At 34.0% G+C, this 18,965-nt stretch overlaps 2 protein-coding genes across 5 annotated transcripts in view; one reads left to right on the top strand and one right to left on the bottom strand.

Moving 5' to 3' along the window:
* HDGFL3 (HDGF like 3) overlaps positions 1 to 18,965 on the top strand; it is a 141,181-nt gene that overhangs the window by 103,791 nt on the left and 18,425 nt on the right. The window lies entirely within an intron of this gene.
* The window catches only part of TM6SF1 (transmembrane 6 superfamily member 1), a 41,736-nt gene that overhangs the window by 15,316 nt on the left and 7,455 nt on the right, over positions 1 to 18,965 (bottom strand). The window contains exons 3-10 of one of the 4 annotated variants that reach the window (XM_031955675.1): positions 13,867 to 13,964; positions 7,163 to 7,266; positions 6,217 to 6,299; positions 5,414 to 5,535; positions 3,677 to 3,781; positions 2,859 to 2,951; positions 2,533 to 2,652; positions 341 to 415 (exon numbers count right to left, since the gene is read on the bottom strand). In XM_031955675.1, coding sequence (XP_031811535.1) covers positions 407 to 415; positions 2,533 to 2,652; positions 2,859 to 2,951; positions 3,677 to 3,781; positions 5,414 to 5,535; positions 6,217 to 6,299; positions 7,163 to 7,266; positions 13,867 to 13,964 — 734 coding nt within the window. In that variant the 3' untranslated portion in view covers positions 341 to 406. Of the gene's footprint in view, positions 1 to 340; positions 416 to 2,532; positions 2,653 to 2,858; positions 2,952 to 3,676; positions 3,782 to 5,413; positions 5,536 to 6,216; positions 6,300 to 7,137; positions 7,267 to 13,866; positions 13,965 to 18,965 lie in introns of those variants that run through there. The other 3 variants (XM_003755455.4, XM_023496541.2, XM_031955677.1) reach the window with 3 other exon arrangements.

Genomic DNA, 18,965 nt, shown 5'->3' on the forward strand with positions numbered 1-18,965 from the left:
CTAGCTTTCTTGTTTCAAAATCATCCATCTTATTATCCTTCTTAACTGTCTTAAAGAAAATACAAAACTTTGCTTTCACACTTATGAACAAAGATTTTGTTTCTGAAGGGGGGGGGGTTTGGTGTTTTTTTTTTTTTTTTTTTAAGAACAGTTCTGTATTTTTAGGCACAGTAGAACAAAAGTGTAGGGTGGAGTTGGAGAGAGGAAGTTAGTGAAAGAAGTTTTTTTTTTTTTTTTAATGTTACATATCAACAAAAAATTTTATTTTTGTAGCTCTAAGAAGACATCAGAGTGGGAGGGAGCTACAAGTAGGGAAATGTGCCCAGTTTTCAAATCACGATTGTTGAGAAACACCTCTCTCCCAAGGATTTGACCCAAACTTGCTTTCTTAGATGATTCTAATCCCTCAAGGAAGCTGAAAAATACATAGGAAAACAAAACCCAAAGTCTTCTGTGGTTACTTTGGAAGGTTTTTTGACAGCCATGCTATGGTTGTAAATTACCACATCAGTTAGCAATACAATTTATTAAATTCAATCTCTTAAGTAATTAAGTATTTCTAATGTGGTCAAACTTGGGTCCAAAAAAAGGTCTCAAAAACTCATCTGAATTAAAATAAAAGGAAAGCCTGTCCTTGAGCCCTTATTACACACATTTATAATAAATAGTATAAGTTCTCAAAACACAGGCTATGGCCCTCAAGAAAATGCTTTTGTCCTTTATGCATATGAAACTTTCTAATAGAGCTGGGAATTGGCATGAAAGTTGGAAAAATTGTTTTGCTGGTTCCAGAAGTCCTAATTAATGTTATGATATTAAATTAATATTATTTTTTTGAAAAGCAAAACCACATACTGATGACAACTACTTAAAAAACTATGCATGTGTTTAATCAAATATTGAAAAGTTAATTTAAAGGGATAATAGCAGTTCAATTTTCATTCAGTTCCACTTAACTATAAAGTGACTTTCTGACAAGTATAATAAAAATAACGGATCTGGGTGAAAAAATATGATTCAATTTGGCCAAAATTCATCATAAAGACTTTTAAAGTTAAGTGACCTCTTCACAAATATAGGCACAAATAGTTTAATCTTTTATGACTTAATTTCTGATTAAATGAATGTGTAGAACCAGAATAATTCTTGAACTCTTTCTGAAGTTGTAAACTAAGCACCTTGGGAAACTACATTAAATCAAGCTGCAAGAGTGCTGAAATGATAGAGGACTTTGGAAGCTTCATTAATTCTTTTAGCATTTGTGACATGTTTTAATTTGTAAATCAAGACATGGCTTGGATATTAAGATTTTCTCTTGCTGCTCTAAAAATATCTTTTTTTTAATTCAATACCCCCCACAAATTTCAGGATACCTTTTATTGCCATCATTGTTACTATGCTATTGTTAACTAAATCCATATAACTTTTTGCTGAACTTATATTTGCTTGAGCAAAAAGAGAAAAATTGAAGAACAAAATTAGCATATAAATCAGTTACCTACTGGTGGAAATGACTCAGTTTTGCTTTGCTATTTATGAACCATTCTGACTTTTTAAAGTCATTCATATGTTAATAAGTCTATTTATTGCAAAGTGCAGACAAGATCTATTTGTTTAATTTAAGGACCACTGATTCTGTTTTGTCCAGAAGTGGAAGGACTTCCTGTGGAGAAGAGATATATAGTTGTAAAATGTAAATAATGAGAAATGTTATTACAGTGTGAGGAGAGTATAAGTAATCCAGCCCTGAGGAAAAATATGAAAATTATCATCCTACAGTAGAATACCCATCTCAAAAGCCACACCTTTTTTCTAACATAACCAGAAGCCTAAAATCATTAGTACAATCATAAATTATGTGCTTCTTTAAAACTTGGGCTACTCTGGCAGTCATCAGTGGATCTCTCTAGTTTTACTACCAAAGCTTCAAAATAATATAAAAACACATTTTTACAAGGAGGGAAAACCCAATCTTCCACATATAGCTTTGCATTTAAGAAAAAATGAGAAGAATAACTTGAGCCCATGGGTTATCTACAGCTGTAGGTCAGGAGATGAATTTCCCAAGAAATCAGATTTCTTAGCCCTTTTCAGTGGATATAGGGATATGGGACTCAGAAATTCTTCACTGGCAAAAAATAGAAAAAAGGTCTTTTTCAGCACTAGTTAGGATAGCACTTAAGGGTGACTAGACATTGCAGTGGATAGAGTGCCAACCTGGACTCATGAGGGAATACTAATTTTCTTGAGTTTAAATCTGGTCTTAGACGGTTATTAGTTGTATGACTCTGAACAAGTCACTTCACCCTGTTTGTCTCCGTTTCCTCATCTCTAAGGTGAGCCGGAGAAGGAAATGGCAAACCAACTCCAGTATATTTGCCAAGAAAACCCCAAACGGAATCACAAAGATTCAGACCCAACTGAAAAAGACTTAAAAATTCAAAAGAAACCACGGACATTGTGATGTAACTTTTCTCCATTCAACATTAACAGCATCAGGAAATGTTTTCATTGAGTGAATAATCTTAATACCTGAGCTAGTCCTCCAGCATGAATGAGTGTTATGTCAGGCATCCAAGAACATCCAGGAACTATAAGGCCGTAGAGTGCCATCACAAAGAATGGAACTGAATAAAACATATATGCCAGCATCTGTATTAAAACACGAACACAGCTGTATTATCACTCATACAGTACATGCAAAAACACTGCCCTTGTCATCTGGAGAGAGAAATTCTTGATTCATACTGATTTTAAAAGTACAGAATTCACCTGTTGTTCCTGCTATGCAACAACATTTTATCATTTTTAAACTTAATATTACATGAATACTTTTTTATGTTTCATAATTATATCACCTGAAGTTTGGGATAAGCAGCAGGATCTCTTAGGTAGGGTTCTTGAAACTGTATGTATAGTCGGCAGAGCTCAGCGGGGCAATCCAAAGCAATCTACAGGCACAAATAATTTTGTCATTAAAGTCATAATTCTGTCCCACTGGTCACAGTACTGCTGATTAAGCTAAATTTGTTGTGTTTAGGTCATAAATTATTCATCCATTATAAGAAACTTGGAACTCACAGATGATCAAAAGCAAGGAATGAAAAAAGAAAATCTTCTATAAAGATACATTTGAATTTATTCTAAGGAGAGTGTAAGGATATTAATGGCTGAGTGGGAAATGAAAGGACATTTAGCTTCCAAGAGTCATTTTAAAATACTGCCAGTCAATGCATATGTAACAGAAAAGGAACCTCTAGTAACTTCCAACTCTGTGCAGAGATCACAGTTTGAACAACTTTCTGAACAAGATTAGTCAATAAACATTAGGAAGCACTTACTATGTGTAAAGCACTGTGCTAAACACTGATGTTACAAAAAGAGGCAAAAGATAGTCTTTATCCTCAAGAAGCTCATAATCTAACAGGATGTCTAGTGCTTCTCAAACAACATCCTCTTCTTATCAATTTACCCCCAGAGGTAATTGTCCCACAAAACTTTCTAGAACAAAAGCATCTTTCAATAAATGGTGGACCTCAAAAAAGTCCAGGACTCCAATAAGAGGTATATTTTTAATAATCTATATAAAACTATGGTGAAAATATTCCCTTTTTTATTTTAAAGCATAAATATTAAAATTTGAGGTTAGTCTCTTATTGAGATCTTTCATGCTTACCAAACCTCTGAATATGCAAAATCCCGTTGCTAAGATGAGATACATAACAAAGATCAAATCAAATGGTCTTCTTAGCAGTCCCTTCTTCTGGGCTTCTTGAAGGACCTAAAATACAGCAGGTAATTAAAGGGCAAGCTTCAAAAGAGCCAAAGAAGAGAACAAGTCTGATATATTGTCATTGTTAAAAGGACCTCCAAAAAGATTTTCAGAAATATGTAAGCTTCAAATTAGCTGTAAACTTGAATGTTATATCTTCTTTTCTATTGTAAAATAAAGACTCTAGACTGAAAGGTTCCTTTCAGATGAAAAACGTCTTTGTCTCAAAGTATCTACCAATCAGCTTTGATACAGTAGTTATTGATAAATAGCTATCAATCAACATGCAAGTGTGCTTACCTATGTAGATATATATACATATATATGTATATCTACACTGTGAGCAATCCTGTACAAGCAATATTGTTATAATCACATTTTCAGAATTTTTCATAGCTAATGCTTTTGCACAGTGAATAATCATCTCCTTAGTAATCTTTTTTTTTTAAATTAAATTTATATTTGGGGACAGCTAAGTGGTACAGGCATAGAGCACTGGCCCTGGAGTGAGAAGGATCTAAGTTCAAATATGATTTCAGACTATTACTAACTGGGGAAAAGTCACTTAATTCTGATTGTCTCTCCCAACCAAGAAATAAATTTAAAAATAAATTTATATTTTATAAGCTTTTTTAAAAAAACTTGATCTATATCTGTAGTATGAAATTAAAGGGAGAATTTTTAGAAAAAGAATGTAATTGTTTTGCAGTAGAGACCATAGAGTGATAGCTAAAAGGGCAATCTTGACCACTTTTACTTAGGATATATGTTACTAGCCCTTTTGATCTAGAACTCACTTTTATGGCACTCCAATATATTCTGACCATTCTGCCTTATAAGAGGGCTTACCCATTTAAACCTTTCAACTTCTTCTATCATAATAACTTACAACTGTATTCACTAGAAAGATCTCATTTTGTCCAATTATGGGAAAAGCGATATGACTCTGCTCAATCAGATCTCTTCTTGGTCTATTCTCTGCAGAGGAAAGTTCTTGAGATTCTGATAGTGATCCCTATTAATCCAGATAAAAAATCGTGTTGTGTTTCAGCCCATTTAGATAACCTTTTAATGCATTGTAGATAATGCACAATATAACCACCTATTAGCCTAGATTAATGTGATTATCATACCAAACTCCCTTAAACTCAAGGGAGTAAACTCCATCAGAAATTGTGAGTGCTGCTTAGACCTTAACGTAGCAGTAGTCTATGAACCTAGGTTAACACTACCCTGAACAATGGCAAATGGACAAAGGCAAAATAATTTAGCCAGACATTGAATGAATAAATGAAAATTTAGAATTTTCGTAACGTTAAGCAAACCAAAATAGTTCCTGCTATATTAAATGTAGAAAGATGATGAACATTAAGAACAAATATAATCACATGTGCATGATTCATCAAAGACTACATCCAACTCAAAATAACCCAAATAAATCAGACATAATCTGAATGTCTTGATCATCTTAACAATTCTCACAAACCCAAAATTGTATAATTCACGTATATAACTATGTACACAGTGATTAGTACACAACTGAAAAATGTTTTGATCAAAAATAGCCTAAGATAATTTTATGGTTCTATGCAGGTGAAACTCATGAATTAAGAATAATGTATTTAAATGTGAAATGATCACCTTTGAAGGGTAGCTGTATGCTTCTGCTGGTTGTCTATAAATCCTGAAACCAGCCCATATAGGAAGACAAATATATGGCAGGCTTAAAAAAATGGCAGGACAAATTCTTGTTCCATACTTTCCTGTTTAAAAAAAAAATTAGAGACAGAGAAACAGAAATTATGACAGATGTATTAAAAACATGCTCCACAGACATTTAACATTTCCTAGCTATGTGATCCTGGGCAAATCACTTAACCCCAATTGCCTCAGGGGAAAAAAAAAACCCTTTCCTATTATATGGTATTTGACATTTAAACTGTTTAAAAGCATTTAAATATGCATACAAATTCTATCTAACTTATTACTATAGCAAAAGTATTATGAAGGCCCTGATTTACCAAAATGGCAAATAGTACTTTCATTTAAAAAATAAGCTTTGAGTTACTGAAATATCTACTGAGTTGGATACAATTCAAAATAAAGAATCATGAAAAATATTTTATTAACACAATTAGGTAAACACTTTATTAAGCTCAAAATAGAGGTAATTAACAATTTTGCCCTGTTTTGGGAACATATGGTAAAGAAGTTACATACTTTTTAAATAATCAGAAAATTTTTAGTAGCAGATCATCTATCAGACATCTTAAAAATTGTTCAAAGATAGTTTTAAGGAAGAAATTTTGAAAGAAAAAAAGAGGATTTACTTTATAGAATAATTTGGATATAAAACAAGATCCATTTAATTCTATAGTAAGAACTATAAAATAAATTACATTCTTAAAAACAAGGGAAGTGAAACTTAAGATGACATTACTTACCCACAATGTTTCCAGGAAGAAAGACAACAACACTCATGACAATAGAGCCAACCCAGTACAAGCCAATCGATCTGTAATTTTCCCTGCAACAGAAATTCTTCATTTAATCCACCAGTCCTAGAAAGCTACTGATAAGAAATCTCTGAGCATTATTAATGTTTTTCATTTTAATTCTACTTAGTAAATTACTGAGGTCTGCTATGTCCAATCTGGCAAATCAAATATAATGGAACATTACTGCTGAAATTCAATTTCAGTTCATGGTATACAATGTCAGGGTCTTAGTGCCCCCTTTAGAATGATAAATAAAGTAGAAGAGAGAAAAAGCAGTTTTATTTATATCATCAAACCGATTTTATTTGCAAATCACAGAAAGGAGAGCCAGTACAGTGGGTTTGATTGAGTTCTGGTCAACTTGGGCTCAAGTTCTCCCCTGACAGTCTCAGAACCTCAGTACTGTAAGATTATAATATGCAGTGGAGTAGCTGAATTGCTTCAGTGGCAGGATTATTCACACCTGAAGCACTCTTTGCTGATGAAATCACAAATCTAGATGAGCATATAAATGAAAAAGCCTAGCTTTCTCTTGAAAGAATGAACAGAAGAGAAAAGGAATGAGATCCTGACTTAAAAGCCAATTCTGTGCATATACTTTTTATATTCCATTTGTTCAAGCAAAGGCAACTATGTGGCACAAAGGAAGACATGGGTTCTGTTTGCCTCAGTTTCATTATCTGTAAAATGGGGATAAGAATAGCACCAATCACCCAGGGATATAAAGGACAAAATGAGATAACATTTGTAAAATACTTTGCAAACCTTAAGGTTTGCTATTATCATAAGCAAATGTATGGATATTTATTTCCTTTGCAACAAATGTTAAAATTAGAATAACAGTTAAACACATATGAAAAGACTTACTCAAAAAATATATGAATAGACTTACTCCCATGCTATTGCTGCCACCATAACAAGATACATCATATAATGAGCAGAACCATCCCAATAACAGATTACATGCCCATAGGCAGTATTCAGATATGGTTCACCCTAAGGAAAATGGGAAAAAAAAATCAATTTCAAAACTGAATTCAGCATTGATATGTAGTTCATCATTATGTACAATTAGCTAATTAAAATTTCATTGTTAACTAATAATGTGTTTTGCTTTGCATACCATATACTACAGGATTAAGAATTTTTCTTAATATTTATTGTAACAAAATTCATTGTGATTTAGGAATGTATGTGGGACATATGGTCAACTACATACACTGTCTCTGTCTCTCTCACTCCTCTCGTCACCTTTCCTTCTCCTTACCAAAAATTTAACAAATTATTTTTGAGTGACTAGCACTGGATTCTGTCATGGACTTGTCTATGAAATAGAATTGTTTACTTTATAACATGCTTATATTACACATATTAATTCCGGTTTCCATGATGATCATTAGCGACAATATAGTTATAGCAGTAGCAGTGCCAGAATAAAACATTATGGCCAAGCCAAAAATATCGAAATAGTCATTAAATAAATCTGTTTTCAGTTTGAGAAAAAAAAAAGATGCTTCACTATGTAACAGGACCACAATAACCTCTGTCAGATCTAGACATTTTTCTAGTCACAGACTTTCCAACAAGAAATCTTCTTTCTTTTTTTGGTTGAGGCATTTGAGGTTAAGTGACTTGCCCAAGGTCATACAACCAGGAAGTGTTTAAGTATCTAAGGCCAAATTTGAATTCAGGTCCTCCTGACTCCAGGGCTGATGTTCTATCCACTGTGCCACCTAGCTGCCCCTTTCCAACAAGAAATCAAAGTCAATATCCATTTCTTCTTCATTAGTGTGCTTCTGAGAAATCTAGACATTATTCAAGTTCATTCCCTGCTATCTCTATTAATATACACAAAATCATTAAAATCTATTAAAAATCAATCAGAACATCATAAAACAAAAGCAGTAGCATATACTACTGTGTATAATTATCCAATCAAAATCAATGGGACACTTGCTAACACTCACTTTAAAAAGGTACATTTTATAAAAATAGAAGCAAATGAACAGATTGTTCAGAAAATGTATTTCTGAATGGGATCTGGGTTTACTCACCATATATTAAAATATAAGAATAAGAATAGTGGCCAGGGACAGAGCATACCTTTAAAAGGTTGATAAAACTGTATTTGCTTGGAATCTTGAAAAGTTTATCAAAAGGACTTTAAACTGGAGAGGAAGGGGGAGAGAGGAAACTACATATATCCATCAAGATAGATAACAGAAAATTGCTATTCTATCATCAGAATAAAAGTAGGTATATCCTGGAAAACAGCAGTCACCCAGAGAGTCAAACCAAACAAAATCCAAAAATGGACTATGGCATTAGATAATTGTAAAAACAACATGGATAACAATTAACAACAGAAAGCTTACCTAAAAGTAGCCAGTTTTGTGGAAGTTATATTACCGAGTCTTAATACACTGACCTATAATTGTAATATAGTTTTGAGAAGGTATATCTTATTCAATCAAAACAAATAAGATAAGTAAAATGATGGTGGTGGTATGAGTGAAGTAAGGGAAAGGAGTGAGCAGATATTGAGGCAAAGTAACACTGTACATTAAGCAAATACACTTATAGGAAGAAGCCCAAGAAACAGAGTATAGTACACATGTATTTGTGAGAACATCAGTGGAGGCCGAAACAAATGATATTTTTGCTTAAGTATACTAAAGACCACCTAGACAAAAAGAACAATAGATGAAGAACTTGGAAACAGACTGCAAGCCAGGAACAGAGGCATGGTACTCTAGGGATAAGAGACTTAAATTATCTGAAAACTTCTGAGGTTTTCTCAGCAAAAATCAGAGCAAGTAATTTCTTAACTGTCTTAATAATCATTTCATTTTTAAAGAAGCAGAGAAACCAACAAGGGGAAATTCTTCCTAGTTTTCCTGGACATAGAGGAAATGATTGCTGGGGTGAGAATGAGAAAATGATCATTTCTTCTTAGATCTTGTGATAGAGAAGAGGAAAACTAGAAATAGTCCAGGAATCAAGTGAAAATTGGGAATAGAATAATAAGTGCTCTAGATTCTGAAAAAAAAAAAAAGGCATTTCAAAGGATTTGGAGAAAGCACAAGTAGATCCTACACTAAAATTCAATGGGGGGAATAAGCCCTAAAGTGATAGAATACTCTCAAGAATGAAATAATGAAAACTAGAAACAATTTTGATGAGAAAGAAAATAAGTGAATGATCCAAAGAGACTTCTATGAATACAGAAAAACTTATTAAACAACTTAGATTTTTAAAAGACTTATACAAAAGATGGAAGCAAGGACAGATAACAGTGGATGAAAGGTGATCTGAAAAGGGAGAGGATTTGCTAATCCTCTTAGAACAGAAAAGGCCACCTGCTAAAGGGAGGATCTGAGCTGAGAATGGAAGGAAGCCAGGAAAACTAAAATAAGCTGACACAAATTTGGGGTAAGAACTCAGGGCAAAGGAGATGGAGAATCATGTTCCAGGAACTCCAAGTAGGTTAAAACTGCTAGCTCATAGAATGCATGGAAACAATCCAGGGTAGGAAGACTGGAAAAGAAAACCATGAAGAGCTTTAAATGCCAAATAAGATTTTTTACATTTTTACAAAGTAATATTTTTACATCAGATACACAGCAGAACGAATATATAAACCATTTTTCCAAAAAAGCTTTGTAGATAAGGGAAGGACATACACTTCCCTGATACTACTTCATTCTCTGAGAGAATAGGTTCAAAAATTAGCACAGTTCCTACACAGCATTGGTTCCACCAAGTTCACATTCAAATGCAGCATGACTTTTATACGAGTCCTTGTTCAGACATGACTTGACTTTTAGATAAATTCTCATCTCAGCTTTCTCTGGCCTTGGTTCAATATGCACTCCCAAAGGCCACTTCTTGCTCTTCAGGGCACTGATGCAGAGCGGACTTCTAAACTTGTCTGTGACACAGAAGCACTTGCAAAATCTCAGAAATTACAATCTCCTTTATCTCTCTATCTGAAAGTAGGAAACAAGTCTCATAATTAGTCGTCTGGAAGTATGTTTACTTGTATTGGTCAAAGTCTTTCAAAGTAATTTGTCTTTACAATATTGTTATCATAAACTTTTCTCATGGTTCTGTTCACTTCATTTTGCATCAGTTTATACAAGTCTTCCCAGCAAATGACTTTTTATTTGAATCTAGAGATAATATGAAACCCAGAAATTCTTTGAGCAGAGGGCCCATGTCATCTGCCTACACTTTTGGAAAATCATCTTGGCAGGTGATTAGAGAATGGACCAGAGTGGAGAAAGACATGAGGTCAGGGTGCCAATTATAGAATATGGTATTAGTTAATGTGCAAAGCAATGAATGCCTGAATTAGAACTGTTTCATGAGTAAAGAGAAGAGGACATAGAATTAAGATGTTACAAAGATATAGATAAAATTTGACAACAAATTGGGTATATTGAGTGAATGAGGAATCAAGGATGACAGTGTTGTTGGACAGATTGGGAAGATGATGGTTTCTTTGACAGTAATAAGGAAGTTCAGAAGAGGAGAGGATTTGGTGAGGTATCTTGATTTGGAGATTTGAACATGTTGAATTTAAATGCTTATGGGATATCCGGTTGTAAATGTTTAACAGGCAGTTAGGAATGAGTGATTATAGTGCAGAGGCTGGGCATAGGAAATCAATGGTCAAACAATATTTATTGGCTGCCTTTTGTGTGCTAGATACTGTGTTAAGAGATGAGAATATGTAAGAGAAAAATACTGTCCCTGCCTTCAAGGAGTTTATAATCTAATGTAGGAACACAATACAAAAAGGAAGCTGAAAGACAAGACAAAAAAGGAAGCTGAAAGGGGGTAGGGACCCCAAAGGCAATTTTGTTCCTGGACTCAAAACCAAAGCAAGGAAGCTATCAGAAAATGAAAAGTATAAGTGAAGAGTTCTAGGCCTTCCCTAAAGGAGTTTATTGCTCTGTCCTCCCATTAGAAGGGAAAGAAAAGATGCAGAGTATCAAAGCTAGATTAATTACCATGACGACCAAGCAGAGCAACTGATGAAAAATGAAAAGTGAATCTAGGAATTTTCTCCATGGGGATAATGAACTCATGGTAACCAATGAAATCACCAAGTAAGATAGCATTGTGCAAAAAGACAAAAGGATCCAGGACAAAGCCTTGGAAGACATCCATGGTTACTGGGCTTCAAGTACAGGATGAACCAGAAAAGGAGACTGAGAAGATCAAGAGAGAATAAGAAGGCAGCAGTGTCACAAAATCCTCAAGACAGAGTTTACCCAGATGAACAAGATGATCAGGAGCGCAGGATGAGAAAAGGCCACTCAGTTGTACAATCAAAAGATCACTGTGATTCTGTTTGAGTGGTCTCAATTCCTGGTGGTCAAGAGGTTAGTGGCAATAAAAGAGTTGTTAAGAATCCTCTTTAAGTCAGCCACAGGTTTAGGAGTGAAAGAAGTCATTCATTCCCAAATTATTAATTGCAAAATAAAAGTTTATTGTTGGATAGGAAACCAGTTTACCAAGAGACTGACTTCTATAGTGGCAGATCTATTGGAAAATGGAATATTGACACTGAGAATGCTTTCTCAGGCACAGGATCCTGGCAGCTGAAAGTGATAGAGATCTCAAGCTACTTAGGTCTATCTGCAAAGACCTTAGTGGAGAGAAGCTGTTATATTGGGTATCTTAGTGGGGGTAGGACAGCCTGAGCGATCAGACCACATGGGGGCTGGGACAGCTCAGATCAGGATTCCTCAACTGAATGAGAATTTAGAATTTCTATGGGAGTTGATTCTCTTATCCTGAAAGGTTTGGGCTCTCTCTCTTGATTCCTTGGAGCCTGGGAGATCCTGATCAAAGGGGACACAATCTTAGAGTGATAATCTTAAAGGGACCACAATTTATAGTAAAGGAAACAGTTCCCACCTGCTTCAACTGGAAACTTTGAAGAAAGCAGTTTCAGTTGAATAATCAGATCAGAATCCATCTCCCGTAGGATTGAGAACAGAATGAGAGGAAAGTAGAGGATAATCATTCCAGTCTGTGAGGATTCAGTTCCATTCAACATCCTGATATATATATATAGCACTGCACTAGGTTTTGAGATTACAAAACCAGAGACAAAATCGAGTTCCTAAACTTGAATATCCTCAGGGGACCGGCTGGATAACTTGCTTCCAAAAGTTATCATGATGAGTAATGTAGAGCCCATTCCCCAATTTGGAGCATTTTCAGGCATTCTGTACCTAGTTCTAGTCTGTAAAGCCAATTGGCTGCTTCCTTAAAACTGAGTTTCATCTTGACCTATTAGTTAGAGCTTTGACTTTGGTTTGGTTTTTCTCCTGCCTAGGATGTTCAAGTGAGAAAATAAGGATTAAGCCTTGAGGAGGGAGGAGGGAAGTCTCGGGGACTTTTGTTTGTTTGTTTTGTTTTTTTTCTCTCCATTCAGGCCCCCATGATATGACCCAAGAACACACAAATCTGCTATTGTTTCTATTGTTATCATTGTTGTGTCCATTCTTCCTGCTGGTGAAGGGGCTTAGAGATGGCTGTGACTTTTTGAACTTAAAAAAATCAGAACAAGCCACAAGGGCTGGAGTCCATGATAGGTTTTACAGCCAGCATTAGGGCCCTGAGGAATTCCCTTTTGGACCTAGGCTAGGAATCATTCAGTAGCTGTGCCACATTTGGACATGAATTTTTGGAACTAACACTATGTAGAAAACTGCATTAAGTCTAAGTCTGTACTTCTTAGGAACTAAGGAGAATATTTCAGTATTTTTAGTTTGTATTTGCTTTGTAAAATCTAATTGATGCTAACTGGTAAAATGAAACTGGAATGAAAATTACTAACAGCTAACAGTGGGAGGATGAACAGAAGCAGCTGGAGCCTGGAAGAACAATTTAAAGAAAAATGAATAAGCAGGAAGGGTGGAAATAGCTAGGAAAACATCTCCGGTATTTGCCAGAATTTTCCTGAGTCTTTTCAGGTTTGGTTCTAGTTGTTCTTTACAACCTCCTTACCTGTATTCTCTTAGGACTCTAAAAATTAGAAGATAAAGAATTATTAGCTTTGGGTAGTATATGCTTCCACCTATGCATGAAGGTCCAATAGGGAGCTAGAACAGGAGATCTCTTCCAGATGTCCATCATCATAATCAGCCATTTATAAGTATTACTTTAAGTTCTTTCTACAAGCATTTCTTAAGCACTGGTAGGTGTTATAATAGGTGCCATGTAAATGAAGCTAGATTAAGCTTTTATCCCTAAGAAAGTGAAGTATATAGATAGATGAGTTATTAATGATAGAGGCAAATAAACATTGAATAAATACATAAAACTAATATAATTATATTAATTGCAAAGAAGGTTTTAGTGATACTGGAAAGTGAAGAGGGAGTCTTAAGAATTGAATATTGAAAATCACCACCTATTTTACAATCCTAACTGATTCTGTTTATGTAGAAACTTCCTCTGGCAGTCACCTAAAATATATTATTTCATGTTTACGAATGTGTAGTATAATATTTGTGATATGTCTCTATTTTTTAAATATAAAGATTAAAATTTAACAAAAATAAAAGGGTCACTTACCTCTTTCAAGTAATATGTCATGAATCCATCAATTATACCATCTTGTTCAAGTCCTATAATAAGGTTCACTACACTGGTAAAAGCAAATACTGCATAAACTAAAGAAATAAAAACAGTGATTTAAAATACTCAGACTATAATCAGATTAATATTGTCCAACAAAAACAGAATAATCCAAAATAATTATCACTAAGGTACTATGGAATGTGTCAACATAGGTCAATGAAATATGCACATTAAAACAAAAAGAGAAGTACATGTATATATAACATTGCACAGAAATTCAGTCATTTAGAAACCTCAACCACAAAATCAAAATAAAGGTAGTTATTGACCCCTCCCAAAAAAATGATATTCTCTTAATATCTAAAATACTATCAAGTTCAATGCATTCAAATCCATTGTTAAATTATAATTCTCTTGCTCACTGCTAAACATAATTAACATTTAAAAGTTATTTGTGGTTAATAAGTGTTAGTTAATTGAAACAGGCATTAAGAACCTCAATAAGATTCCACTACAAAGGTACTGTTTTGCCTCATCAAGGTTCAACTAAGTAATCTTTCCTTCAAGAACAGGATCATAAATTTAGAACTAGAGAGGACCTTAGAGACCACTCAGTCCGATCTCTTCATTTTACAGATAAAAAAACTAAGACCTAGATATATTGAGCAACTTGCCCCCAAGTTCGAATAGTGAAAGAAGTAGCAAAACCAGTTTCTAAAATCAGGTATTTTAACTTTAAATGCAACAATTCTCTATTCATTGTCTCTTTGTAGTCTTACCTTTCCTTCTCTTAAAGCAATACTCATTTGAAGTGACAAGTATACCTTAGGAAACTTAATGACTGATTGCATCCTGGGCAAAATACCAAATCACAAATATTGAACGACTGGTTGTAAAACAGTTATTACTCATACTTTTCTTAATTAAAATATTCACCAGAATTCCTGCTTACATGAGTATTTCTTGCAAATCCATAGCAGTCTGAATCAATATTATCTTTAAGATCTTTCCCACTGTACCACAATCTTTAGGACTCATCCTCCATCTCCAACTCACTGTCACGTTGGGGCTCCAGAAGGCAAAGTCTTTCCTCCCTCAGGGTTCTAAAAGTAACTCTAAAGGGTTGGGAATGACTTTTAATAATTTTGCTCGTGAATACTAATGCACTATGTCAATGAATATAGAGTAACTAGTTGAACTAAATTAGCCAGTCAGAGTTAATTAGCAAGCATCAGAGCTTTGAGTACCTTGTAATTGAGGTTGAGGAGTATGGGTCACCTTTCATGCTTTTCTCTGCTCTTTACTATTTGCTGTTCTCAACAAATTAACTTGGGTATTTTTGGCAAAATCTATAGTTCTAAACCATTTACAACATTCCAGTGACATGGAGGAGTTTCAACATTATCCTCTTTTAACAGCATTCCTTGCACATAGTGTTAAGGAATTTTGGGGAAAGTACATGTGGCACAGTTCATATAAAAATGTAGACATTAATATTTCCCATACTTCTAAATACATGGTAATAAAATTTAATAAACATCATTTTAAATGCATGTTTATATATATACATATATCTATACTATGCTTATCAAATTTATATATAACATGAAACTAGAAGGGAACACACAATCCAAAAAGATCTTTTTTGTCTAGTCTGATGGGCTAAATTTAATGATATGATCATAATAATAGTTAACATTTATATGATATTTTAAGATTTGCAAAACACTGTAAACATATATTGTCTCATTTGATCCTCACAACAACTGTGGGAGGTGGATGCTATTATCCCCATGTGATAAATGAGGAATTGAGACAAGCAAGGTAAGCCTTGTGCAGGGTCACTCAGCTGTCTGGGTGTCTTTGTCTTTGTCTGTGTCTGTGTCAAAGGCAGAATCTGAATAGAGGACTTCTTGCCTAACCCCCTATCCATTAAATCACTAGCTTCAGAGGAACTTTTGATTTAGTTTAATAATTATATATGTAGTCTTAGACTTGTATGCAAAAAATCCAAAGGCATAAATATAGTATGGGGGAAGTAGTGAGACATTAATTAAAAAGACCTAAAAGAGCCACCACAAAAGCAGAATGTAGTACAAAAAAAGAACAAACACAGCTTGAAAGAAGAGATATGAGAAGACAACTCCATACCATCTATTTACAGATGTAGGAGGTCCACTATTACTGTACACTGCGTGTATTTTCCTTTTTTGTCTTTAAACAATACTATTTGTAATATAAAATGGCTCTCTGGGATGGGTATCAAGGGGAGAAGGGAAATTATAATGATATAAAAAGGCAATAAAAGTTTATTTAAATAAAAAAAAACAAAGAACAAAAGACTTAAGCATTTTAGTGGGATAAAACCTTAATATGAGAAAAAAGATGTGACTTAGCAACCAAAATTGCTAATACTATCGTGAATCTTAGAAGACTGGTGTCCAGAAAAAAAAGAAAGTAATAGTCCCAAATTAGATCATGTCTGTAGCATTATATTTAGTTCTGAGGACCACATTTTAAGAAAGATGTTAATATATTAGTACTTATTCAAAGGAGATTACCAGTATTGTGAAGAAATTAGAAATAATCCCATATAAGAATAAGATGAAAGAAATGAGAATGTTTAACTTGGAGAAGAGGAGGCTTGGGATTACCTCATCAATTCTCAACAATGTCATTGTTATCTCAATGTACATGATGATTCACAGACCTATAGAACAGGCATCCTTATTTTTCCTAAGCTGCAGTCCCACATCAATAACTACATTGTACTGGACATTTCCAACCAGATATCTCAAAGACATCACAAACTCAATATGTCTAAAATAAACATCATCTTCTCTCAAAACTACCTCTCTTTGAAATTTCCCTATTTCTATCAAAGCTTTCATATTTCTAATCTCCCAGTTTTGTTACTTTGGTGATACCCTTGAGCCCTGATGCTCCCTTTTTAAATACAGTTATCAAATATTGCCATTTCTACCTCTTCAACAAGTGTGGCGTCTGTACCTTGCTCATTAATCACAAGATCATCCCATTAATCTATCTCAGTCACCTTTCTCCTGGACTGTTGCAATTATTCTTGTTTTACTGTGGCCCAGAGGGTAGGGCTTGGTATAATTTGCAGAGGTAGATTTGGCTCTCCAGTGGGGGGAAAACTACATAATAATTAGAGCTTCACCTACATGGAATGAGCTCACATGGAAAGTAAGCTCCTGTTACTCAGTGTTTAGAAACAGAGGTTGGATGACCATTTGTCAGGATATTACAGGGGAAATTTGTGCTCAGATACAGTTTAGACTGGATAGTTTATAAGGTTTCTTGAAGATTTGTAGTTTAATGCTACCAGTTTGGGGGTTATTAACCTTTTGAGTGTCATAGTCTCTATACAACCTGCCCCCTTTGGCAATCTATGAACTTCTTCTCAAAATAATGTGTTTAAATGCATGAAATAAAATATATGGAAATACAAAGGAAATCAATAATATCAATGATATATATTATATTACAGTTATCAAAAAAATTTTAGCCAAGTTCATAGAGGCAGCTAGATGGTATGATGAATAGAGCACCAGTCCTGGAATTTGGAGGACTTGAGTTAAAATCCAGCCCCAGGCACTATCTATGTGATTCTGGACAAGTCACTTAACCCCAAGTGCATTCCTCCTAAAAAAATAATGATTAAAAAAAATCTCTTAAGTCCATAATCTTAGTTTAAGAACTCCTTTCTTATCAGTTTGAAAAGACATTGTGGTATAGTATTATGAGGAAGCTAGCCTCAGAACCAGGATCTCTACTTTTGATAAATGCTGTCTGTGTGATACTGGGCCAATGACTTACCCTCTCAATTGTCTAGGAAACTCCAAATCTTCAGATTTAAAATGTATCCTCATTATAAGGTCAAGCAAGTAAAGTAAATTAAGTAGTTGGGAATCAAACTTAGAGCCTTCTGATTCTAAAACTAGTATTCTGCTAAAACATGGAGTCTCAAAAAAAATCTAAAAACTGAATCTCCATTAAAAGAGAAAAACGTACACACACACAACACACAACACACATGTATATATATAATATAAATATAAAATATGTCTATATTTTCTATAGTCTCTAATCGGAGAAAACAGCATGAATGAATGTAAAGAATATTTCACTAGAAATCAAAAAGATGTTGGTTCTGGTTATAGCTCTATCGCATTCATTAAGTGATTTTGAAAAAGTCACAGAATTTCACCAGGCCTCAGTTTCTCATTCAAAAAATGAAGGAGGTAGACTAATATTCTTTGACCTTGAAAGTAGAAAACTGCAAGCCAAATAATACTATATGGAATACTATTGTGCTATAATAAACAAGGAGAAGGATTTCAGAAAAACCTGGGAAGAGATATGAACTGTTGCAAAGTGAAGTGAGAAGAACTAGGAGATCATTATATATAGTAATTATGATCAACTGTGAAGGACTTAACTACTCTGATCAAAACAATAATCCCAATATGGTTCTGAAGGCCTCATGATTAAAGTGTTATCCACGTCCAGAGAGAGAACTGATAAACTCTGAGTGCAAAGTAAAATATAATTATCTGACTTTATTTTTCTTGCTTTATCGTAACATAGGTAATGTGGAAATATACTTTATATGACTTCTTAAGTATAACTGATATCATTTTTTTAAATAAGTGGGATTTATTAATTATAAGAAATAATACAATGAACTTAGACAAAAGACCAAAAAGGATTTTTTTGCATGATTAGTATAACTGATATCATACTGCTTACCCTGTCAATGGGTGGTAGAAGGCTGGAGGGAGGGAGAAAATTTGGAACTCAAAATTTTCTAAAATGCTACAAATAAATAATTTTAAAAGGGGGGAAAAAGAAATAATGCTAGCATCTCCTTTTCTCCCACCCAATTATTGATTCCTTCATCTTTCCCTCTGTTCTTTTTTCTCCTGCCCTGGTTAAGTGATTTAAGAAACCACTTAAAATGTGCATTTTCAATGTGCCTAAGTTTAATTACTTTAATACTCTCTGGCTGCCGGATGGTAATCAATGTATAGAATACAGAATAGCATCCCATCAATAACTATAAAATTTCT

The sequence above is a fragment of the Sarcophilus harrisii genome, chromosome 2 (genome assembly GCF_902635505.1).
Source record: "Sarcophilus harrisii chromosome 2, mSarHar1.11, whole genome shotgun sequence".
Classification (NCBI taxonomy): domain Eukaryota; kingdom Metazoa; phylum Chordata; class Mammalia; order Dasyuromorphia; family Dasyuridae; genus Sarcophilus; species Sarcophilus harrisii.